The 25,723-nt window shown below is 42.3% G+C and overlaps 1 protein-coding gene across 5 annotated transcripts in view; it reads left to right on the top strand.

Annotated features, from left to right (window-relative positions):
* zranb3 (zinc finger, RAN-binding domain containing 3) overlaps nt 1–24,862 on the top strand; it is a 186,525-nt gene extending 161,663 nt beyond the window's left edge. For all 5 annotated transcript variants that reach the window (XM_072579672.1, XM_072579673.1, XM_072579671.1 and 2 more), the window contains 2 exons: nt 2,867–2,998; nt 19,096–24,862. In XM_072579672.1, the coding sequence (XP_072435773.1) occupies nt 2,867–2,998; nt 19,096–19,194 (231 nt within the window). In that variant the 3' untranslated portion in view covers nt 19,195–24,862. The remainder of the gene's footprint in view (nt 1–2,866; nt 2,999–19,095) is intronic.
* The last annotated feature ends 861 nt before the right edge of the window (nt 24,863–25,723 follow it).

Below are 25,723 nucleotides of genomic sequence, written 5' to 3'. Positions count from 1 at the left end.
GCTGCCATAGTGCAACTTGAATCATTGTCCCCAGAAGAATTAGACTGAGGATCTGAATACTCTCCTAGTACACAATGCCACAATCACCTTTTGAGGATACTGAGCCTACTTTTTCTGGAGTTTGGAAAAGTGAGAAGCAATCTGAGAAATTTAGCTAATTCTTGAAGAGATCAACAAAATAGGTGCCGAAAGGATGGGCTTGATATTCCAAGGATTGGTAATCAGAGTCAGATTATCACTGTGTTCCTGTTTTTATAAAGACCCCTGATCAATAGAATCTGATAACGGCTCCATTCGAAGTTCACAGCGAGTTTCAAATCCAATAGGTCCCTCATAGTGCAGGATGTTAGGGGGATGTCAGACCATGCTAGCTTTCGTGTAGAAGAATTTGTGGTATTCTGTGATTATGTGTCATACAGAAAATTTAAATCACTTTGACAGCTCCTGTGAACGGCTAAGTTTGTAAGGTGTCAGGTTTGAATACTCTGGTTTAGATCAGAGTGGTGCTGGCCCTGACGACAAATTCACCTGGACCTTCTCTGACACCTCCCTCCCCTTCCTTGATCTCTCCATCTCCATTAATGACGACAACTTTCCTTCCTGGACCCCTCCATCTCCATTAATGACGACAACTTCCCTTCCTGGACCCCTCCATCTCCATTAATGACGACAACCTCCCTTCCCGGACCCCTCCATCTCCATTAATGACGACAAGTTCACCTGGACCTTCTCCTAAACCTCCCTCCCCTTACTGGACCTCTCCATCTCCATTAATGATGACAAACCACGCATCAATGAATTGAATACTACGGTGCCAGGATGCAAGGAAGGATGCCAGATAATTAATGGAATGTTTAGGATAGGTCAGGGTGTATGTGTGCATTGTTCTGTGGGGGTGTGCTGTCAAACCCGGTAGTGGAAGGAGTTGAGATACAAAGGAGTGAGAATGGGGTGGGTCTGAATGGGGAGATGAAATGGTATTACATCAGCTGGGCAGGGCAGGCTGGGTGTCAGGTTTTTGGAGGGAGAGGGGTTTGGAAGTTCAGGGGTCGAATGATGTTTATTTGGGGATGTGTTATATTTGGAGTTGGGGGGATGCAATTTAGTATTTACCCAGAAATTAAACAAGGTTTTTAATTGCCAAACTTTATTTGGATAATTATTTACTTAACTGTAGTTGAATCCTCCAAAGTGTCTGATTTTAATTGGTACTTTCAGAGGGCTCCAGGAAGAGGGGAATTGCCTAGCAGAATCTTCAATTTTCCAGGAAATCTCTTGGAGTCCACTATGTTGGTGATTCTGTAGGATACGATGCGCAACTCTCACCTATGCAGCAGAAAAGGTTATCTGGCCTTTGTAAAATCTGGGCCAATATATTTCCTTTGGCTTTGGATCTGAAACCAGAGGATACAACCTCAAAATAAAGGGCAAGTCATTTATGACTGATATGAAAATAAATGTTTTCACTGTCTATCCAATAAAGGGCAAGTCATTTATGACTGATATGAAAATAAATGTTTTCACTGTCTATCCTAGAGGATTGTGGAAGCTCAGTCATTATGTAAGCACAAGTCAGAGATTAATAGCTTTCTATTTACTAATGACATCAAGGGATTGTATGGAAATGTGGTGGTTTCTTAGATGATCAGTCATGATTGAGAATGGCAGAGCACGTTCGAAGAGCTACACCTATGTTCCATGTACTCAGTCAGTCATTTTGTTGCTCATTCACTTAACTTGCCTATATCTCTTTGTTAGTCTCTGTGTCCTCTTCACAGCTTGAATTCTCACCTAGCTTTGTATCATTAGCAAACCTGGATACATTACTTGTCATTTTATCTATCATTGCTATAGATTGTAATTATCTGAGGCCCACCTAGGTGCTGTCTCTCTGACATATCTGAAAACACTGCATCTATTTTTGCATGTACAGTACACTGATAACACCTAGCTTTACTTCAGCATTGCCTTTCTTGACTCTTTCGCTGTCCCTACACTAGGCCATTTTTCTAACATCTAATGCAAGGTGAGCAAAAGAATTTCCATTAATTATTAGCAAAAGCAAAATCATCTTTGGTCCTCACAAAAATTCCTTTCCTTAACTGCCACCTCTATCCCTCCCCTGGACTTTATCCTATGCATCCATCACCACTGCACTCTCTCTCTCTGACCTGCATTTGTTCTTGGTTAAACAATGCCTTGACTTTAAAATCCAGCCTTATTTTCAAGGCCCTCCATGATTTTGTTTCTCCACTCCTCAACTCTCCAAGATATCTGTGCACCTCTAATTCTGGCCTCCCATTGTAATAGCTCCACATTGGGAGCTATACTTTCGCTGAGGTTCCTCAGTTTGAGAATTCCCTCTTTAAACTTCTCTGCCAGCCTTTCTTCCTTTAAAGCCCACCTTTGACTAAGCTTTTTAAAATCTGGTCTTATATGTTCTGGAGTGGATCAGTGAAAAACTTTTGATTTCTAACCAAATTTGATTTCCTCTGAAGTGCCATGGGTATTTTAATACGTTAAAAATGTTATATAATTACTAATTATTTCAAACTTGTTTCTTCTGAACGCACAAAGCCCCTGTATAGCCCACATCTGAATCATGACCTGGTTTCCATGGTAATGTTTGTGCAGAAATAATTGAAAATTACTACAATATAATCTCCTCAAAAGAAATGTTATTGAATACTCTTCCTCTCACTCGAAGTAGGTTTATTTACAAATATTTAAATTAATTTCTTTAATAATTTGTTGTGGCATTATGATTCATTTAAAAATCTGTGTTTTTTGATGAAATAAGATACATTTGCATAAGTTTTGAATCATGAAATAACTGATTTTTTTTTTGATAATCCCTTGGTTTCAGTTGAATGACATTATTTTAAATCCAACTGAGGGACAGTTCTGGCAAGTGGACCATATCAGACCAGTATATGGTGGAGGAGGACAATGCTCTCTTGAAAACCTACAGACACTCTGTACTGTCTGTCATAAAGAGGTTAGTAAACTGGTCTTGCTTTAATGTGATGGTTGACAACACATTTCTTTTCCACAATCGAATGTGTAAAATTATCTGCCTGTTTCTCGTGTTTTTCACTCCATCATGATTGATATGAAAAATAAAAAAAATTGTGAGCCAGTCAATGGGAAAGATGCTGTGTTCTTGTTACCTGACATGTAAATATTGTGCCTTATTAACTTGGGCTGATTTTGTCTTGCACTTAAGAGGGTACTATGTAATATAAGCCATAGCTTCCCTACCAGGCACACTTAAGGCTTCATATTTGCACTTCATCCATCTACCAGGTACTGTAGGAAATATAATAAGAACAATAAATATCAGTTGTCATCAATGATCCTGCAGCAGACCGTACAATTAGATTTATTTTTTCCTTAGACTAGAAAGCAGTTACTTTGCTAATGCCATGAAATTTAAATAACTGTGTAATGTTTTCCCCAAGTGACATTTAAAAAGCTGTTCATGCTACTTTTCAGTGACAACAGTGGTTTCTAATGTGTAAAATTAAGATCAAGGCATTAGGTGGGGCAAAGTAATTTTTCTGGGAATTATTTGGGGATGCTGAACTTTTTATCCTAACGGAGATCTCACAGTTCCATTTCATTGCATGCATTTTTATGGGATTCATTATAAATCACATTAAACATTGTGAATGATTTTCAATCACATTCTTCAAGATGGGATAAGCTTCCAAAACCAAAACCAAAACCAAAAATCCTGGAAACAGAGTAAGTCATGCAGCATCCACAATATTCTGCTTTTCGGTGTGTTAAATTTCTACTTTGCATGTAATAGAAAAGTGGAAAACTGGGCACGAATTACATTGGTTCCATTATAGTTTAAGATTTCCATCCTTGTAACTAGTATTTAAAATTCTGCTATCTTTGTGATGGTTTCACTCAGATGGTGCTGATAAAACAAAAAAGAATTGGTGGAAGCTGCTGCTATGCTAATGTGTATGAATAATATATAGGTTACCACTCAAATTATCATATTTTCTGCTGAGTGTTCATAATTTTTCTTGGACCCTGACTGTTTAAGCTGATTTTCAATTGTTACTGTCCATTTTTGATGTTGTGAATAAACTAATGAAATTGATAGGAAATTTCAGCAAAAATACTCACAGCTGAATGTGAAACTGTGAAATTTCAGTTGTAACTTGCCAATTCACAGGAAATCTCAATCATAAATTGGCATTGCTGGCTGGGTCAGTATTTCCTCCCATCCCTAACTGCCCTGAGAAGACGGTAGTGAGCTGCCTTGTTGATTGACTGGAGTAATTGGCATTGTGGGTACTTAGTATTGCTAAGAAGGATGCTATGGAATTTTGACCCAGCAACATAGAAAAGATGATATAGTTCCAAAACAGAACGGTGTGTGATTTGCAAGGTGACTCGGAGCTAGTATTGCCATGCATCTAGAACGTATAACAATAAAGGTCCTTCAACCCTCTATGTTGTGCCGACGTTTTATCCTTCTCTAAGATCAAACTAACCTCAACATCCTTCATTTTACTATCATCCATGTGCTTATCCAAGACTTGCTTAAATGTAATGTATCTGACTCTACTACCACTGCTGGCAGTGCATTCCACGCACTCACCACTGTGTCAAGAACCTACCTCTGACATCTCCCCTAACATCCTCCAAACATCTTAAAATTATGCCCCCTTGTGATAGCCATTTCCACCTTTGGAAAATTTCTCTGGCTATCCACTCTATGCCTCTCATCATCTTGTCCACCTCTATCAAGTCACCTCTCATTCTTCTTCACTCCAATGAGAAAAGTCCTAACTCCTTCAACTTTTCTTCATAAGAAGTGCCCTCCAGTCTAGGCAGCATCCTGATAAATCTCTGCACCCTCTCGAAAGCTTACACATCCTTCCTATAATGAGGCAACCAGAACTGAAAACAATATTTTGTGTGGTCTAACAAGGACTTTATAGAGCTGCAGCATAACCTCACAGCTCTTAAACTCAATCCCACTGCTAATGAAAGCCAACACACCATATGCTGCCTTAACAACCCTAGGAGAAAGTGAGGACTGCAGATGCTGGAGATCAGAGTCAAAACTGTGGAAAAGCACAGCCGGTCAGGCAGCATCCGAAGAGCAGGAGAGTTGACATTTCGAGCATAAGCTCTTCATCAGGAATGTGGAGGGGCTTATGGGGACTGAGGGGAGGGGGGGATGTTAGCTAGGAACGCATTAGGTAGATGAAGGTCAGAGCGAAGGGTTGCGCGGATAGGTGGGAAGGAAGATTGACACGTGGGACAGTTCAAGAGGGCGGTGTTGAGTTGGAAAGTTGGATCTGGGATAAGGTGGGGGTGGGGAAATAAGGAAACTGGTGAAATTGACATTGATTCCATGTGGTTGGAGGATCCCAAGGCAGAAGGTGAGATGTTCTTCCAGTCGTCAGATGGCTAGGATCTGGTGGTGGAGGAGGCCCAGGATTTGCATGTCCTCGGGGGAATTGAAGTGGTCGGCCACAGGGCAGTGGGGTTGTTTAGTGCATGTGTCCCAAAGATGTTCTCTGAAATGTTCTGCAAGTTGTCGTCCTGTCTCCCCAATGTAGAGGAGACCACATCGAGAGCAACGGACACAGTAGATGAGGCCAAGAGTGTGTTGCTGGAAAAGCGCAGCATCCAAGGAGCAGGAAAATCGACGTTTCAGGCAAAAGCCCTTCACCAGGAATGAGGCTGAGAGCCTCCAGGTGGAGAGATAAATGGGAAGCAAAATGGGGCTGTGGAGAAGGTAGCTGAAAGTGCAATAGGTGGGTGGAGTGGGGGTAAAGATGATAGGTCGACAGATAGGTGGATAGGTGGACAGATGGGACAGGTCATGAGGACGGTGCTGAGCTGGAAGGTTGGAACTGGGATAAGGTGGGGGGAAGGGAAATGGGGAAACTGGTGTGAAATCCACATTGATACCATGGGGTTGGAGGGTCCCAAGGTGGAAAATGAGGCATTCTTCCTCCAGGCGTCAGGTGGTAAGGGAGTGGCAGTGGAGGAGGCCCAGGATGTGCATGTCTTTAGCAGAGTGGGAGGGAGAGTTGAAGTGTTCGGCTATGGGGCGGTGGGTTGATTGATGCGGTTGTCCTGAAAATGTTCTCTGAAGCGAACTGCGTGTAGGCGTCCTATCTCCCCAATGTAAAGGAGACTGCATTGGGTGCAATGGATACAGTAAATGACATGTGGAAGTGTAGGTGAAGCTTGGATAGAGGTGGAAGGCTCTTTTGGGGCCTTGGATGAAGGTGAGAGGGCAGGTGTGGGTGTAGCTTTTGCAATTCCAGTGGCGGCAGGGGAAGGTGCCAGGAGGGGACGGTGGATTGTTAGGGGGAGTGGACCTGACAAGGTAGTCGCGAAGGGAATGGTCTTTACAAAAAGCAGATAGGGGTGGGGAGAGAAATATGTCTTTGGTGGCAGGGTCCATTTGTAGGTGGCGGAAATGGCAGACGATGATGCACTGTATCCGGAGGTTGGTGGGGTAGAAGGTGAGGACTGGGGGGGTTGCGTCCTTGTTGCGGTTGGAGGGGTGCGGTGTTTGGGTGTGCAGGAAAATCTCTGCTGCATGTCAAAGAATCCTTTGGGGCCTTGGAGGGAGGTGAAGGGGAAGGTATGGGCGCAGGTTTTACACCTCTTGCAAGGGAAGGTGCTGGGAGTGGAGAGTGGGTTGGTAGGTGTGGCATGGACCTAACAAGGGAGTCTCGGAGGGAATGGTCTCTGCGGAATGCTGAAAGGGGTGGGGAGGGAAATGTATCCCTGGTGGTTGGGTCTGACTGTAGGTGGCAGAAATGGCGGAGGATAATGCATTGTAGCTGGAGGTTAAAGGGGTGGATGGTGAGGAACGGGAAGATTCTATCCTCCTTGCAGTTGGGGAGTGGGTTCAAGGGCTGCCTGGACTGCACCTCCTCCCAACCCCCCTCCTGTAATAATGCTGTCCCTTATTCCTAATTCCAACGCCTCCACCACACCTGCTCCCAGGAGGATCAGTTCCAATCCAGAACATCCCTGGTGGCCTCCTACTTCAAGGACCGCAATTTCACTCCCATATGGTCAACAATTCCCTTCACCGCATCTCCTCCACTTAGTGTCATAGAGATGTACAGAACAGAAACAGACCGTTCGGTCCAACTCGTCCATCCAACCAGATATCTCAACCTAATCTATTCCCACTTGCCAGCACCCAGCCCATATCCCTCCAAACCCTACCGTGCATATATCCATCCAGATGCCTTTTAAATGATGCAATTGTATCAGCCTCCATCACTTCATCTGGCAGCTCATTCCATACATGCACCATCCTCTGTGTGAAAAAGTTGTCCCTTAAGTCTCTTTTATATCTTTCCCCTCTCACCGTAAACCTACGCCCTCTAGTTCTGGACGTACTTACCCCAGGGAATAGACCTTGTCTATTTAGCCTATCCATGCTCCTCATGATTTTATAAACCCCTATAATGTCACCCCTCAGCCTCCGATACTCCAGGGAAAACAGCCCCAGCTTATTCAACCTCTTCCTATAGCTCAAATCCTCCAACCCTGGCAACAACCTTGCAAATCTTTTCTGAACCTTTTCAAGTTTTACAATATCCTTCCTATAGGAAGGAGACCAGATTTGCAAGCAATATTACAAAAGTGGCCTAACCAATGTCCTGTAACTTCCTGCACCTCCGCCCTTGAACCCCACCCCTCCAACTGCAATAAGGATAGAACCCCCCGGTCCTCAAATTCCACCCCACCTATCTCCGGATACAAAGCATCATCCTTTGCCATTTCCGCTACCAACAGTCAGACCCAACCACCAGAGATATATTTCCCTCCCAACCCCTTTCCCTCGTTAGGTCCACATTCCCCACAAACACCCTCCACCTCTTTCCCCCCGCCCCTCACCTCCATCTCGCCCCTCACCTCCATCCAGAGTCCCAAAGGATCCTTCCATATGCAGCAGAGATTTTCCTGTACATACAAACACCTTGTCTCGTGTGTCCATTGCTCTTGGTGTGGTCTCCTGTACGTTGGGGAGAGAGGACGCTAACTTGCGGAACATTTCAGGAAACATTAGATTAGATTACTTACAGTGTGGAAACAGGCCCTTCGGCCCAACAAGTCCATACCGCCCCGCCGAAGCGTACCCACCCATACCCCTACATCTACATCGACCCCTTACCTAACACTACGGGCAATTTAGCATGGCCAGTTCACCTGACCTGCACATCTTTGGACTGTGGGAGGAAACCGGAGCACCCAGAGGAAACCCACGCAGACACGGGGAGAACGTGCAAATTCCACACAGTCAGTCGCCTGAAGCGGGAATTGAACCCGGGTCTCCGGCGCTGTGAGGCAGCAGTGCTAACCACTGTGCCACCATGCTGCCCACCACATCTCTGGGACACTCACTAAACAACCCCTGTGGCTGACCACTTCAACTCCCCTTCCTAATCTACGAAAGACATGCAAGTCCTTGGCCTTCTCCACTGCCAAACCCAAGCCACCCAACAACTGGAGGAAAAATGTCGAATAAAGCAGCATCTATTCTAAAATTTCAGTTTCTGTTCCTCACAGTTCCTCCCATTTCTCACCATCTTCCGCCTTGGGACCGTCCAACCACATGGAATCAATGTCGATTTCACCAGTTTCCTCATCTCCCCTACTCCACCTCACCCCAGTCCGACCCTTCAACTCAGCACTGCCCTCTTGATCTTCTGTCCCACCTATCCACTCCACCCTCTGCTCTGACCTCTCACCATCATCCCTCACCTTGTCGCGTTCCTAACTACTTTCCCACCCGCCTCTCCCATTTATCTCTCAGCCCCATCCTCTTGTTCCTGATGAACAGCTTATGCTGGAAATGTTGTCTCTCCTACTCCTTGGATACTGCCTGACCTGCTGTGCTTTTCCAGCACCACAATTCCGACTGATCACCAGCATCTGCGGTCCTCACTTTCTCCTAACATGGTCACCAGCTTGTTTTTGCAAACAAATCGAAGGCTAAAATTACTGATGAGAACCACGCTTCAGTACAAAATATATGGCTGAAATAGTGAATTTGCAATTTAAGAATTCCTGTGACAAATTAGAATCTCTACAGTCCCTGTTTAGTTAAGAATGTCCCACATAAACAAGAGCACAAAGGGGTGGGAAGTATCTCACCCCACCCCAAAAGAACACAAGTCATAAAATTAGCTTTGAGTAACAACATAGCAACTTTCTTCATCATTTTGTCTGGTTCCCAGTCCACAAACTGCCAGATTTATGTCGTAACCTTCAGTATACTTTGAGCTTCTCATCTGTTACTATTGTGGGTTTGGTTTGCTATTTGGATAAGCCTTCCCTGACATCCTCCAAATCCTCCTTAAGATCATAATGAACAGATGACTTTTTTTTGTTCTTTTCCTTGACCACATTACCATGACAGACATGACTTTAATCTAAGTTCATACTGACTTCTTCTCACCTATATATAACATTGAATAGATACCAATCTCATCTATGTTTTGAGTTCAATGTGTGATAATGCATCTGTGATTAAATTCTTACAACGTGCAACATGTATGATATGTAAATTTAAAATCTATAGCATAAGGTTCTAACAAAATAGTCTCATATTCTTGTCTTTAAAGCATTCTAAGAATGTAAGAGGATTGTGATCCGTGTATACAACCATCTCTGATGCATTGTTCATGACATCCACATTAAAATGTTGTAAGGCCAGTACCAAACTCAATAGTTCTTTTTCAGTCATGGAGTATTTCCTCTGGTGGATGTTGAGTTTCTTTGAAAAGTAACCAAACTGGCAGTTCAATCCCATCATCATCATCCTGTAGCAGTACAGCTCCAACTCCTATGTCACTAGCATCGATGGCAACTTTGAAGGGTTTTGAAAGTTTGGTGTAGCTAAAACTGTGATGGTTAATATGGCTTTCAAATGGTCAATTGCCTTCTGGCATTGTTCTGGGTGGTAAAAACAATGACTGCAGATGCTGGAAACCAGATTCTGGATTAGTGGTGCTGGAGGAGCACAGCAGTTCAGGCAGCATCCAGGGAGCTTTGAAATCGACGTTTTGGGCAAAAGTCCTTCATCAGGTTCTGTCCATCGAAACTGTGTTTCTCTTCAGCAGATCGGTTATTGGGGCCACTACACTGCTGAAGTTTAGAACAAACTTCCAATAGAATCCGCTGCGTCCGAAGAATCGAGGCACCTCTTTCTTCGAGGTTGGTCGTGGAAATTCCTCGACGGCCTTCGTCTTTGCGTTCCGTGGGTCAACCTTCCATGACCGATGTTATGTCCCAAGAACGTCACCTTTGCTTTGCAAATTCAGTTTTGTTTAAGTTTATTACCAGTTTTGCTTCTTGTAGTCGTTCAAAGAGCTCTGCCATCTGTACCATATGATCATTATAGGACTCACTAAAGATCACTATATCATCCAGATAGACTGCACAGTTTGTAAACCCAGCGACAACTCTGTTCATGAGTCTTTGGAATGTGGTGGGTGTGTTCTTCATTCCAAAAGGCATCACTTTGAATTGATATAAGCCCACTTGGGGTTACAAATGTAGACATTTCTTTCACTGTCTCTGATAAAAGTACCTGCCAGTAACCACACAGTAAGTTCAACTTGGTGATGTAACTGGCTTGTCCAACTTTCTCAATACAGTCCTCCAACCTCGATATTAGATCTGAGTCTGACTTGTAACAGCGTTGACCTTCCAATAATCCACGCAACAATGTTTTGTCCCATCCAGTTTGGGAACTAAGATGATCAGCGAACTCTACTCGCTCTGGCTTGGTTCAATGGTATCCTCATCGAGCATGGCCTCCGCCTCCTTCTGGACCTGTCTGACTTTGAAAGGATTAAGCCAATAGGTGTATTGTTTTATCGCAGCAGTATTCCCTATGTCTGTTTCATGTACAATAACATTAGTCTCCTCTCTAACTGATTCCTACATATGTTCTCATACTGAAGTAACAAATCTTTCAACTGTGTTCTATGCTCCTGAGACAGATTGCTTATTAACTTATCTCACTCCTCAAGGGTGACTTCATTTTTTTAACATCTTTTGTGGCACCTCAAAATCCACATCATCAGGATTTGATTCCTCACTCTGCGGGGCAGTAACTAACACCTGTTTCGCTGTTTTTTTCTCTCTAGCGTAATACGGTCTCTCACAGTTTTTATTCTATGTTGCTTCTTTACAAGATAGTTCACCTGGCTCAACTTTTTCTCAAATTGATAGGGACTACTAAACCTGGCTTTGAAGGGACCTCCAATCACTGGTAACAATACTAACACGTTATCCCCTCAGGAAAACATCAGAGTCTCAGACTTTCATCTGCCACCTGCTTCAATCTATGCTGTTCCCTCTTTAAATTGAATAGGTGAGTTAGCTAAACAGTATCTAATCTCTCCCTCACCTCCGATACATAATCAAATGTGAGATCTCCGACTTTGGTCCTGTCAATTTCTCTTTGACTAATTTCAAAGGCCTCTCACTTCACGTCCAAATATTAACTTGAAGGGAGTAAACTGAGGAGATTCGTTGGGGGCATCTCCCCTGGCAATTAGTACAAATGGGATACCTTTATCCCAATCCTGATAGCATACTGTCAACATGGTCTACAAGATCTGATGCAACCTTTCTAAAGCTCCCCGGGTTTTAGGATGATACACACTGGATTTAAAGTGCTGTATACCTAAGCTATCCATGACTTCTTTAAACAGACTAACAGTAAAATTAGACCCTTGGTCCGAATGAATCTCTCTGGATAGCCCATACCGCATGAAGAAAGTTACTAACTCCTCTACGACCCTTTTTGCCTTAATACTCCATAATAGAATTGCCTTCAGAAATCTGGTAGACACATCCATTATGGTTAACAAGTACTGGCTCCCACTTTTAGTTCTCAGGAGGGGACCTACACAATCAACTATAACCCACATGAAAGGTTCTTCGAATACAGAAATTGGCAACAAATGTGCTAGTTTTATTACTGCCCGTGTCTTACTTCCCATGTGGCATGTATGACATGTACAGCAAAAGTTAACAACATCCTTGTGCAGTTCAGGCCAATAGAAATGCTTTTGTACTTCTAAGCCTGAGTCTTTACGGGTAGTTCATGTGCTACCTGTAACACCACCTATATCCGTATGCTACTGGCAACACAATCTGGTGCACTTTGGCCCACTTCTCCTCTGCACCAACCTGCCATGGTTTTCATTTTCGTCTTAGGATTCTATCTTTCGGATAACAATCCTCAGGAGTATTCTCTGCCTCCTTTTCGGAATACACATCCACATATATATCTTCTATCATCTTGTCTTGCTGTTGCAATTCCATTAACCTTTCAGGACTAAACACTTCTGTCTGACCTTCTGCCTGTTTAGGTTTTTCCTGCACCATTACAGCAAACAGGGTGTCCACTAACTAAACCTCAACTCCTTCATCTTTCTATTTAGTTTTTGCTTCGTGCTGTGACTTATGAGAGTGGGATCTTTCTAGTACGCAGTCTGGGAAAATACCAGGATATTTTTCTTTTAACTCCTCAGTTTCTTGATCTTCCTTGGGCTTCTCCACAAGGGGTGTCATTCCCATCTTTTGATTCTGCTAAATCATTCCCAAGAACAAGCTGGATTCCTGGACCTGACAGTCTGTCAATCACTTCCACTGTTACTTCCCCATTCTGGATTAGTGGTGCTGGAAGAGCACAACAGTTCAGGCAGCATCCAAGTAGCTTCGAAATCAACATTTCGGGCAAAAGCCCTTCATCAGGAATAAAGGCAGTGAGCCTGAAGCGTGGAGAGATAAGCTAGAGGAGGGTGGGGGTGGGGAGAAAGTAGCATAGAGTACAATGGGTGAGTGGGGGAGGGGTTGAAGGTGATAGATCAAGGAGGAGAGGGTGGAGTGGATACGTGGAAAAGGAGATAGGCAGGTAGGATAAGTCCAGACAAATCATGGGGACAGTTACTGAGCTGGAAGTTTAGAACTAGGGTGAGGTGGGGGAAGGGGAAATGAGGAAACTGTTGAAGTCCACATTGATGCCTTGGGATTGAAGTGTTCCGAGGCGGAAGATGAGGCGTTCTTCCTCCAGGCGTCTGGTGGTGAGGGAGCGGCGGTGAAGGAGGCCCAGGACCTCCATGTCCTTGGCAGAGTGGGAGGGGGAGTTGAAATGTTGGGCCACGGGGCGGTGTGTTTGATTGGTGCGGGTGTCCCGGAGATGTTCCCTAAAGCGCTCTGCTAGGAGGCGCCCAGTCTCCCCAATGTAGAGGAGACCGCATCGGGAGCAACGGATACAATAAATGATATTAGTGGATGTGCAAGTAAAACTTTGGATGTGGAAGGCTCTTTTAGGGCCTTGGATAGAGGTGAGGGAGGAGGTGTGGGCGCAGGTTTTACAGTTCCTGTGGTGGCAGGGGAAAGTGCCAGGATTGGAGGGTGGATTGTTTGGGGGCATGGACCTGACCAGGTAGTCACGGAGGGAACGGTCTTTGCGGAAGGCAGAAAGGGGTGAGGAGGGAAATATATCCCTGGTAGTGGGGTCTCTAAAGAAGGAGGCCATCTGTGTTCTGTGGTGGAACTGGTCCTCCTGGGAGCAGATCCGGCGGAGGCGGAGGCGGAGGAATTGGGAATAAGGGATGGCATTTTTGCAAGCGGTAGGGTGGGAAGAGGTGTAATCCAGGTAGCTGTGGGAGTCGGTGGGTTTGTAAAAAATGTCAGTGTCAAGTCGGTCGTCATTAATGGAGATGGAGAGGTCCAGGAAGGGGAGGGAGGTGTCAGAGATGGTCCAGGTAAATTTAAGGTCGGGGTGGAATGTGTTGGTGAAGTTGATGAATTGCTCAACCTCCTCGCGGGAGCACGAGGTGGCGCCAATGCAGTCATCAATGTAGCGGAGGAAGAGGTGGGGAGTGGTGCCGGTGTAATTACGGAAGATCAACTGCTCTACGTAGCCAACAAAGAGACAGGCATAGCTGGGGCCCATACGTGTGCCCATGGCTACCCCTTTGGTCTGGTGGAAGTGGAGGATTCAAAGGAGAAATTGTTAAGGGTGAGGACCAGTTCGGCCAAACGAATGAGTGTCGGTGGAAGGGTACTGTTGGGGACGTCTGGAGAGGAAAAAACGGAGGGCTTGGAGGCCCTGGTCTTGGCGGATGGTGTAGAGGGATTGGATATCCATGGTGAAGATGAGGCGTTGGGGGCCAGGGAAACAGAAGTCTTGGAGGAGGTGGAGGGCGTGGGTGGTGTCTCGAACGTATGTGGGGAGTTTCTGGACTAGGGGGGATAGGACAGTGTCGAGGTAGGTAGAGATGAGTTCAGTGGGGCAGGAGCATGCTGAGACAATGGGTCGGCCAGGGTGGTCAGGCTTGTGGATCTTGGGAAGGAGGTAGAACCGGGCAGTGCGGGGTTCCCGGACTATGAGGTTGGAAGCTGTTCGTGGGAGATCTCCTGAGGTGATGAGGTTCTGTATTGTCTGGGAGATGATGGTTTGGTGATGGGGGGTGGGGTCATGGTCAAGGGGGCAGTAGGAAGAGGTGTCCTCGAGTTGGCGTTTGGCTTCAGCGGTGTAGAGGTCAGTGCGCCAGACTATCACTGCGCCCCCTTTATCTGCTGGCTTGATGGTGAGGTTGGGATTGGAGCAGAGGGATTGGAGGGCTGTGTGTTGTGAGGGTGAGAGGTTGGAGTGGGGGAGGGACCCCAGTCTTGAGTTGGCTCTCCAACCTGATCTTACATAGGGCAACACTAAATTTCTGTCCATCTATCCCAAAAATTGCCAATCTCTCTGGTAACAGGGCAGAAAGCAAATTCACTCATCTCTTACTATTAGATGTTAGTTAGATCCTGTGTCTCTCAAAATTATAACTTCTTTCCCTTCTTCCCCTGTTCTTTGAGTAAATTTTACCCACAGAGGCAAATTCTTTGTCGAGATCAGGCACCAGCTCCATACCCAGCCCATGCCCTGGCTGTGCACTCTGCTGTAGCTCCTCAGTTTTCTTGGGGTTTCCTTTACTACCTTCACTAATGCCACTGGCTTAGCTTCTTTTACCACATCTTTTCCCACAGTGACATGTTTTAATGACCAGCACTGTGAGTTTATGTGTTGCACTTTACCACAGTGGAAACACCTGAGGCCTTTCACCTCCTTTCCACCTTCTTGGGCTTCTTTTTTAAGCAGTACTCTCTACTCTTAGTTTCGTAGTGTAGAATCTCCCCTTCTCCCAACTTCTGTCCCTCCACAGGATGAAATTATGGCTAGAAGAGCTCATCTTATGCACCAACATGTATTCATCTGCTAATTCTGCTGCCCTTCTCACTTCCTAAACTTTCTGATCCTCCACGTGAATTCTTATCAACTCTGGAAGCGAGCTTTTAAATTCCTCCAGCAGAATAATCTCTCTTAGAGCCTCATAGGTCTTATCTATTTTTAACGCTAGCACCCTGATAAATGACTGCTTGTTTGTTTAATTTTTCGAATTCAACATAAGTCTGACCTCGTTCCTTCTTTACATTTCTGAACCGCTGTGTATATGTTTTTGGTACCAATTCATAAGCACTTAAAATAGCCTGTTTGATATCTTCATAATCTCTTACCCCTCATCTGACAACGTGGCAAATACCTCACTAGCTCTGCCTGCCAGTTTAGTCTGAACTAGCATTACCCATAAATCCTTGGATTACCACATCTGCGAAGCCAATTTTTCAAATTAAATAAAGAAGGCTTTGACTTCTTTAATGTGGCAGAGTTTTGACATTTTTTTATATATTACTACCTTCTCTTTTAATCTCGATCCTGTTAACTCAAGTTCAAATTCTCTCTCTTGTTCTCTCTCCCTTTCTTTTCTTTCTCTTCTCTCTCTCTTTGCTCAGCTAAGAACCTTTACTTTTTCTTCTCTCTCTTTCCTCTCTCTCTGTTTATCTTCTAACTCCATTCTCCTCAATTGTAATTTAAGATTTCCTAACTCTAGTGCACTTGTCTGTTTCGTTGACACACCCAGGTGTTTGAGTAATTCCCTTGCAATTTCAGCTTTACTTTTGTCCTTGGTTAAACCCAATTCTAACCTCTTTACTAATTCTAAGAGTATGGTCTTTTTCTAAACTTTCTAAGCAAATTTGGGAATCACCTTCAAATGCCAGAACCTCTTTAGCAATTTGAAGAGCAATTTCTGTCACTTTTAATTTAACTAACCACAAGTAACCAAAAGTAAACAAATTATCTCGCCTTCATTTTATTCAAAGATCTAGCACACTGACCAGCAAGTGTTTAAATCTAAAGGGCTTTTCTATTACCTTAAATCTATTCAAATCCGTCCAAATCTCAGACTGGATCTGTCCAAACCTGTTCAAATCACAGACAAGAGCCCGAAAGCTGTTAAGACACAGAATAAACTCCTCTGCTATTTAAACCCGACCCACAGAGAAGCTCACTTCGTGCCGTAATCTGTTAAATTTCGAGAGGCAAAGAACTATCCCAGATCTCACTATTTAAAGTAAAAACTAACAATTTTATTCCTTTAATTTAACAGAGAACATTAAAACAACAGCTATTTACAACTCATTTCTCTTAAACCTATCTTTTACCTCCCACTCTACAATATTGGACTGCAATTTTAAAAAAAACGATTAAGATTTACAAAAGAAAATCATGTTTCAAAAATCAGCCAGCTGTTGATTCTCCTTTGTACATTTTCCTCTTTAGATTTTCCTGGGATGTCTTTTCTTCGGTCTTCTGCACAACTTTTCTTACGGACAGGTACCTTTTCAGAGAGTTATTTGGCTAGCACTTGTTTGTGCTTTTTGCAGTTTTTTCCCCCAACTGTTCAAAATGTCTGGTTTTAAAACCCAAAGCATCGGATCATTTCATTGGTTTGATATCATCCCAAACAGTCAAATTCAAATTCATTTGGATTTTGGTATCTGGGCATAACAAACTGATTGGCCGAATTTGAATTTGTTTTTGTTCCATGGCAATGCAACTCCAGCTATTTGTTTCAACCAAATGTTACATTTTTAAATTATTCAAGTTTTAGTATTCATTTTTCATTATTCAATATTCAGTAGTTCTTGCCAACTGCACCTCTGTCTTAAAGGTACAGTACACACCTACATCTTCCTAACTTTCCTTTGAACATCTTATTGTCTTCCATCCTTATTATCTCCCATTTAGGAATCTGGTTATGTACTATTGGCCAAATACCATGCTAATTTTCTCAACAAACAACCTTTACTGTTTTATTCTCTTGGCATTTATGGAGGACTTTTTGAGAATATTTAAGGAGAATATTGAAAATTGGAAAAATGTGGAAGCATTGCATTTTATCAGCATTTGATAACTAACCTCCATTGTCACAATTTATGAAATCTATAAATGTTATGTTTTGGAACTATATTAAAGCCTGTTTGCCAATAGGGCTGAAGTGATTGAAGGCCATGATACATTGTGTTGATGAGATGATGATAAAAGATTTTCATGTTGGAAACGATTGCAACTTTGAGTTTACAAAGAATAGACTGTGAAATTCCCACAGTCCCAGAAAGATGTTTTAAAGTATTGTATTGTAAACAGTTGTGTTGTAAACTGTCTATTTAATTCTAAAATGAAAGAGAATTGGGGTTAAGAATAGCTAATCAGCATTTCTACCTGGATGCAAAGTGAGTGTACTTTGCCTTACCATGGGAAGAATGTAGAGGGAGCCAATTTTGAGATCTAGTTACAGGCTTCCATACAAATCAGTAAATATCACAGACAGCAATTTTGTGTGGTCAGCTAAGAGAAATCGTTGCTTAGCTTTACAAACTGTCTCAGCTAGATGAGGATGATTTTTAACTGTAGAGATGCATTCTGCAGCCATCTAAGGATACTGGACTTACTTTGGAATGAACCAATGGAGAACCATCAAGACATATTTTACTGTTGGTAACAAGTGTGATGAATATAAAAGGGGATCATTCCTCTACACAGTTTAAAGTATAAACTGCCTCTTAAAAAAAAAATTGCCAAAGTGCTCTTTGTTCTCGTTTGTTGCGGTAAATGTTTTTTAAAATATGACATCATAACATGATAATTTCAGCTATTAACTGAAAGTTCAAATTTTTCTAAACTTACCTGTCTCCATGGAGATTGCAACGCCATTGTTATTTCCGCCATCGAAAATGGGCAGAGGTGATGTTTTTATCCCATTTATCAGTCTGTTTGCCTGTAAATGACATATCACAAAAAACTAATGAACAGAAGTCTGTAAAATCCAATACACTGATAGGGAATGGCCCAAGAAAAAATGATTGATTGATTTCTGGTTAAAAAAAATCCTAACCATGAATTTTTTAAAGTTAACATTGATTTACCTTTGGAATGTGGATTTTTTAGAAAGTCATGTGAGCAACATTTTCACAGCAGCTTGTTGGATGTGCATTGGCTGGGATGCTTCCTCAGAAGGATGGAAGATTAGATTAGATTAGATTACTTACAGTGTGGAAACAGGCCCTTCGGCCCAACAAGTCCACACCGCCCCGCCGAAGCGTAACCCACCCTTACCCCTACATCTACATCTGCATCTACCCCTTACCTAACACTACGGGCAATTTAGCATGGCCAATTCACCTGACCTGCACATCTTTGGAGTGTGGGAGGAAACCAGAGCACCCGGAGGAAACCCACGCAGACACGGGGAGAATGTGCAAACTCCACACAGTCAGTCGCCTGAGGCGGGAAGCTTTTTAGTTGCAGAGTATCAACCATGCAGGGTAAAACCTCATGAAAGAGCTTTATAACTGAAATTGTGTTCAGTTAATACATTATGGCACTCTACTGAGTTCCCTCTTCACTGCTTTTAATCAGAATTCATTTATGAAATTGCCCATATGCAACATAGAGAGGTTGGACACCTTCCATGCTTTTATTCAGAGACTGCTTCCTTAATGTTCCAATATTGAAATGCATTTAATATTATTTTACAAAGCTAGTTTAGGAAATCAAATCATTGATTCACTGTAAGTATCGCTACTTCCTTTTGAAATGTCTCTACAGATGTAATTATAAATTTATCTAATTCTCTTAAGGTAACAGTGAACTGTAACTTTGTCCTTCTGTAGAGAACAGCAAAACAAGCCAAAGAAAGAAGTCAAGCTAGAAGACTTTCAGATACTTCCAAATATGCATCAGACATCCGAAGGTTTTTTACAAAGAAATGAAAAATGTGCAGAAACCATGATATATTTGTAAATATAACTAGGAACCGGTTAAGTGCTAGTTAATTAATGTACGTATTGACTTACTGTTCACATAATAACCATAATGTCATCAAGACCTTTTAACTTTGTGTATTTATTTTTCACGCTTTAATGCATAATTTCCTATGTCACTTGGCTTCCGGGTTTCAGACAAGACAATACATAATTACCCAAGAACTATGGAGTAAACCGAGCTAACATAGCTATTAAAATGGAATGTTTTCAACCAGAACTCAGCCATTCATTAGAAAATTATTAATTAGTAAAAGGTCTATGGAAACTTTAGTTACTACTTGCTCCAGCATATTAGAATTTCTACACATCTCATTGCTTAATACCATTTCTTTTGTTGCTTAATGCCTCCTAATGACTTTTATTTCTTGTTAAATGTTAAAAATTCCAGTCGTGTTTCTGGGCAGCACGGTGGCACAATGGTTAGCACTGTTGCCTCACAGCGCCAGAGACCCGGGTTCAACTCCTGCCTCAGATGACTGTCTGTGTGGAGTTTGCACATTCTCCCGTGTCTGCGTGGGTTTCCTCTAGATGCTCCGGTTTCCTCCCACAGTCCAAACAGGTGAATTGGCCATGGTAAATTGCCCGTAGTGTTAAGTGTAGGGGAATAGATCTGGGTGGGTTGCACTTCGGTGGGTCGGTGTGGACTTGTTAGGCCGAAGGGCCTGTTTCCACACTGTAAGTAATCTAAGTAAGTAATCTAATATATGCTGAACATGCATGAAAACAACTGAGCTGGATTCTACCTTAGACCATGATATCTTTTAAATAGGTAAACCACATTATCTCAATTTAGTTTTGCACCTTCTTGTTTTATAACCACCTACTTTCGACCTACTGATTATTTAACTTCTCTATTTTCACACAGAACCCTCTATAGTGTGATGACTATGGGTCATAATCCTAATGGGCATATTAAGCTTTTAATTGCAACATGACTTTTTTTTTCAAAAACAGACATTGAGCCAAAAGATAATGGCAGGTGTAAATTCAGTGGCTGTCTGGAAAGAAAGCCTGGAATGTCACACCTGAAGATTTCAAGGCAGTTCTTAAAGTGAGAAATGCAGTACAAATTGAACTGTATTCTCCTCAGTGTATCTGACTGTGAATATGATAGGAAAAGACAATATTCTAACAAACAGACATTTTACCTTTTTAATAATATATAGGGATAGTGTGTGCTAGTACATTAAGGTGACCATGTGTGTCACTGGACTGAAGTGCTTGAGTGTACTAGCCAGAGTTCAAGCACCAATGTGCTATGAAAGTCAGTCAAAGAATAATCCATTCGGCATCCCTACATTGCAGGAAAAGAAACCTCTCACTCTGCGTAATGGCAACTAGTCAAAAGGAAATAGGACAAAAGAATTTCAGCTAACCTGTACAGCCAAGAAACAGAAACTAACTGTTCAACAATGAACGTGTAATTGCCTACCTCTTTTCAACAGCCCTGAAGTTGATCCTTTCTTTGCTTGTTTTACTCACAGGATGTGAACATCACTAGGGAAGGACAAGTTTCCTTCCCTAAAGGACATTAATGATCCTGATGGGTTTTTCCAACTATCAACAATGGTCTCATTAAATTCACTGAATTCAAATTCTACCATCTTGCCATGACAAGATTTGAACCCAGGTTCCCCAGAACATTACCTAGGCCTCTAGATTAATAATCTAGGAATAACAACACTAGGCCATTGTCTCCCCCAGTTGATGCCATCAACAATGCAAGAAGAGATCATGATTAATAGCTATATAGCATTATTGATATGCACTACAGACTAAAGTCTTAAAATAAAAAGTCTAAAACATATGAACCCAAAGTACATCCAGGTCCTCTTTTTAATATCCATACATCTGTAATGTCACTTATATGTCTGCAACTGAGGTAGAAGCATGTTGCTGTTCAGGATGTCTTGTAGCTTGGGGTGTCCTGAGGTGTATTCTGCTGCATATTGGAAGTGCTAGGGTCTCTGGCAGAGGGGCTGAGAAATTGAGAAACTGTCACCTGCAAGTTGCAGAAGAAAAAGAAATCACTGACCCACTTATGACATTGCAGCCAATGTGGTCCGGAGAGAAGGGAAGTGAGGTTAGGCTTGGTGTGTCAGTCTGTGCCTTTTGTCCTTGGGGTGAGGAACTCTGACCTGGCCCTTGCACGGACTAGAGAAGATCCTGTAGAGGGACATCATTAAACTATGGAGCTATTTGGAATTGTCTCTCCATCCAACTCCTTGGCTGATCTTGTGATCTGTTGCAGGATGCCTCTGCAATTTTGCTGAAATAATTGTTTTAAACAAGATAGCTTTGAATATAAGGTTGACACTTGTTTACACGTGATAATAACACCAATCTCTGAGTCAGCTAGCAATGTAATAATACCTCATTCCTTACCCTGCTATTTAATTAAACACGTTCTGTGCCTCCAGTGAGTTCAATAACTAGTCACCAACCAATAGCATTGCATCCTCCATTACATGCCATCAGTAGCTGTAGCCTTTGAATAAAGTTCAGTATTTCTCTAAACAATGATAGCATCTCAACACCATGCAATGCAGGCCACAAGCACTAACCGTACAATTCCATTGTCAGTTTTACTCAATGAAACACTAAAACTTGAGTTGAGAGACTAAAATGAGCACTTTGCACATCAGAGAAAACTTCTTTGGAAATTTAAACTATTGGTGCTTGGGTCGAATAAAACTGGTTAATGAGTTAATTAGAACTAATAATGCACGTTAGTTTTGCAGTTATATCGATAGGAATACAGCAAACAAAGGCAAACAAAATGGGTTGCTTAACTTTTAAATATCAACTTGTTTGAACTACCAAAAGCTAAACCCTGAACTAACTTTGCTGAACCCTTTCAAGTTTCACAATATCCTTCCTATAGTAGGGAGACCAGAATTGCGTAAAGTATTCCAATAGTGACCTAACCAATGTCCTGTACAGCCACAATATAACCTCCCAACTCCTATACTCAATGCACTGACCAATAAAGGCAAGCAAACCAAACACCACCATCACTACCCTGTGTACCTGCGACTCCACTTTCAAGGAACTATGAACCTGTACTCCAAGGTCTCTTTGTTCAGCAACGTTCCCCAGGACCTTACCGTTAAGTGTATTAGTCCTGCCTGGATTTACCTTTCCAAAATGCAGTATCTCACATTTATCTAAATTAATTTCCATCTGCCACTCCTCAGTCAATTGGCCCATCTGGTCAAGATCCCATTGTACTCTGAGGTAACCTTATTCGCTGTCCACTACACCTCCAATTTTGGCGTCATCTGCAAACTTACTAACTAGACCTCCTATGTTCATACCCAAATTATTTTTATAAATGACAAAAAGCTGTGAATCCAGCACTGATCATTGTGGCACACCACTGGTCACAGGCCTCCAGTCTGAAAAACAATCCTCCACCACCACCCTCTGTCTTCTACCTTTGAGCCAGTTCTCCATCCCTCGATTCCGTGTGATCTAACCTTGTGTTATGAACCAGGCCAGACCCCCTCAAAATATTTCAACAAAATAGCCTGCACCCTAACTTTGTCAGTTGTTTTAGGTAGGCGTAAAGTGGATATTCCAGGAGTGATGCAGGTGGTCAAACCACTTAGTTTTAAACAAACATGTTATTTGCAAGATTACCGAATGAAACACAAACAAAAGAAAACACAATATAGAATAACTTAACCTATCTGCAAACCAAACAAACTATCCCAACTTACTGATGTTATTCCAAATTCTTGTAACAATCCCCATAAACACCCCTTGACAAAAAAGGAAACATCATCACAGTTTCTTACAGGAGAGAGAGAGAGAGAGAGAATAGTAAAGCAATTCAGCATGGAACACCTTCCATATGGCTGTCTCTTTGACCAGCAGATTCAACACTGGTTGCTCTGAACAGGCAGACTGCTAAAACCCAAACCACAACAAACCAGAGGAAAGCTGAGATGGGAGAACTGGCCACTCCCCTCTCATTGTACGTGTTTTTTTTAAACTTAAAAGCTTCCCTAAGAAGATCAACCCAGACATTTCAGGGTCTGTGTCTTTACGACCTCGAAAAAAGAAAAGCCAAGAACAACCTAACCTTGTTAAAGGATCAGCAGCATCAAACCCTGCTCCCCTTTTAAAAAACCATCAATAAAGATGGCTTCATTTTAAAATCCCTTAGTCTTGTTATGGTCTGTTTCCGTGCTGTACACCTCTATGATTATGACTATATACACATTACATTGACAATAATTATGCAAACATGTGCTACTACATTCTGCTTCAGTCTGTTTTACTCCTGCCACCTCTGTTTCTCATTCGAATCTCGACAATGCATCAGCAATCACATTTTCTCATCCTGTCACATGCACTATTTCTAAATTAAATGGCTGTAACAACGTGCTCCATCTAAACAGTCTGGCATTTTAATCTTTAATTTCTCCACAAACCTCAATGATTATGATCAGTATATATGATTGTCTCAGATACGTTACTGGTAACATAAGCATTGAAATGTTTAAAACCAACACCAAGCTCAACATCTCCTCAACTGTTGAATATTTCTACAGATGAATGTCCCATAGAAATATCCAATAGGCCACAACCTTCTCACCTTCCTGTAAGAGCACAGCACCAACACTCCTCCACCTGATGAAGGAGCAGTGCTCCAAAAGCTAGTGCTTCCAATTAAACCTGTTGGACTATAACCTGGTATTGTGTGATTTTTAACTTTGTAACCAATAACAGTCTCCTTTGGCTTTTCTTCCTTGTCAAAATACTTTCCAAGTATATTCACATGACACACTCTGAAATTACTTTCAGTCTGGAGTCCTTATCAAATAGTTCATCTCACTCAATTTCCTTTCACCTTGATAAGGTCCACTCAATCTTGCTTTTAAAGGTTCACCTATCACTGGAAGTAACCTTATCCCCGATAGCAAAATTGTGAGTTTTTGATTTCTTGTCTGCCTCCTGTTTCATTTTATGCTGTGATACCTTTAAATGCTGTCCAGCGAATTCCCCCGCTGTATTTAATTATTCCCGAAAATTTGACACATAGTCCAATATGTGGTCTCTGAATTATGACTTACCAATTTCTCCTTAATCAATTTTAGCAATTTATGCCCGAAAACTAATTCAAATGGACTGAGTTTGGTCGATTTATTTAGCGCATCTCTGATTGTAAAAAGTATAAACAAAATTCCCTTATCCAATCATGTGGATAGTCCTGACTATAAGTCCTCAGCATTGTCTTTAAATGTCTGATGCCAATCTTTTAGTGCTCCCTGTGTTTTTGGATGGTATGCGGTAGATTTGAATTGTTTTATTCCTAAACAGTCCAAACTTCCTTGAATAATTTTGATGTAAATTTTGACCCTTTGAACTGATTGTATCTCAGTGAGTAGTCCATATCTAGTGAAAAATTTGAGTAACTCCTCTACAATCCATTTTGCTGTGATATTGCATTATATAACGGTCTCTGGAAATCTAGAGGACACATTGAATATTGTTAACAAATACTGATTCCCACTTTTGGTTTCTGGTAGGGTTCCTACGCAATCAATTAAGACTCTTGTAAAAGGTTCCTGAAATGCAGGATCGAGTATTAAAGGTGCGGATTTTATTACTGCCTGTGGTTTTCCAATTACCTGACATGAATGACATAGCACATAGAACATTACAGCGCAGTACAGTCCCTTCGGCCCTGTGAAACCAATCTGAAGCCCATCTAACCGACACTATTCCATTATTGTCCATATGCTATCCAACGACTACATAAATGCCTGTAAAGTTGGCGAGTCTACAACTGTTGCAGGCTGTGCATTCCATACCCCTACTACTCCAAGGAAAGAAACTACCTCTGACATCTGTCCTATGTCTGTTATCCCTCAATTTGAAGCTATGCCCCCTCAAGCTAGCCATCACCATCCTGGGAAAAACTCTCTCACTGTCAACTCGATCCAACCCTCTGGTTATCTTGTATGTCTCAATTAAGTCACCTCTCAACCTTCTTCTCTCTAATGAAAACAGCCTCAAGTCCCTCAACCTTTTTTTCCCAAAGTTCCAAAACAATGCAACAGCAGTTAAAACAGTAAAGACAAGCCAGGGAACTGTAGACCGGTGAGCCTGACCTCAGTGGTGGACAAGTTGTTGGAGAGAATCCTGAGGGACAGGATGTACATATAATTGGAAAGGCAAGGACTGATTCGGGATAATCAACATGGCTTGTGCGTGGGAAATCATGTCTCACAAACTTGATTTGAGTTTTTTGAAGAAGTAATAAAGAAGATTGATGAGGGCAGAGCAGTAGATGTGATCTATATGGACTTCAGTAAGGCGTTCGACAAGGTTCCCCATGAGAGACTGATTAGCAAGGTTATATCTCATGGAATACAGGGAGAACTAGCCATTTGGTTACTGAACTGGCTCAAAGGTAAAAGACAGAGGGTGGTGGTGGAGGGTTGTTTTTCAGACTGGAGGCCTG

Source organism: Chiloscyllium punctatum, chromosome 10 (genome assembly GCF_047496795.1).
Source record: "Chiloscyllium punctatum isolate Juve2018m chromosome 10, sChiPun1.3, whole genome shotgun sequence".
Lineage (NCBI taxonomy): Eukaryota > Metazoa > Chordata > Chondrichthyes > Orectolobiformes > Hemiscylliidae > Chiloscyllium > Chiloscyllium punctatum.
This window is presented reverse-complemented; position numbering and strand designations above follow the sequence as displayed.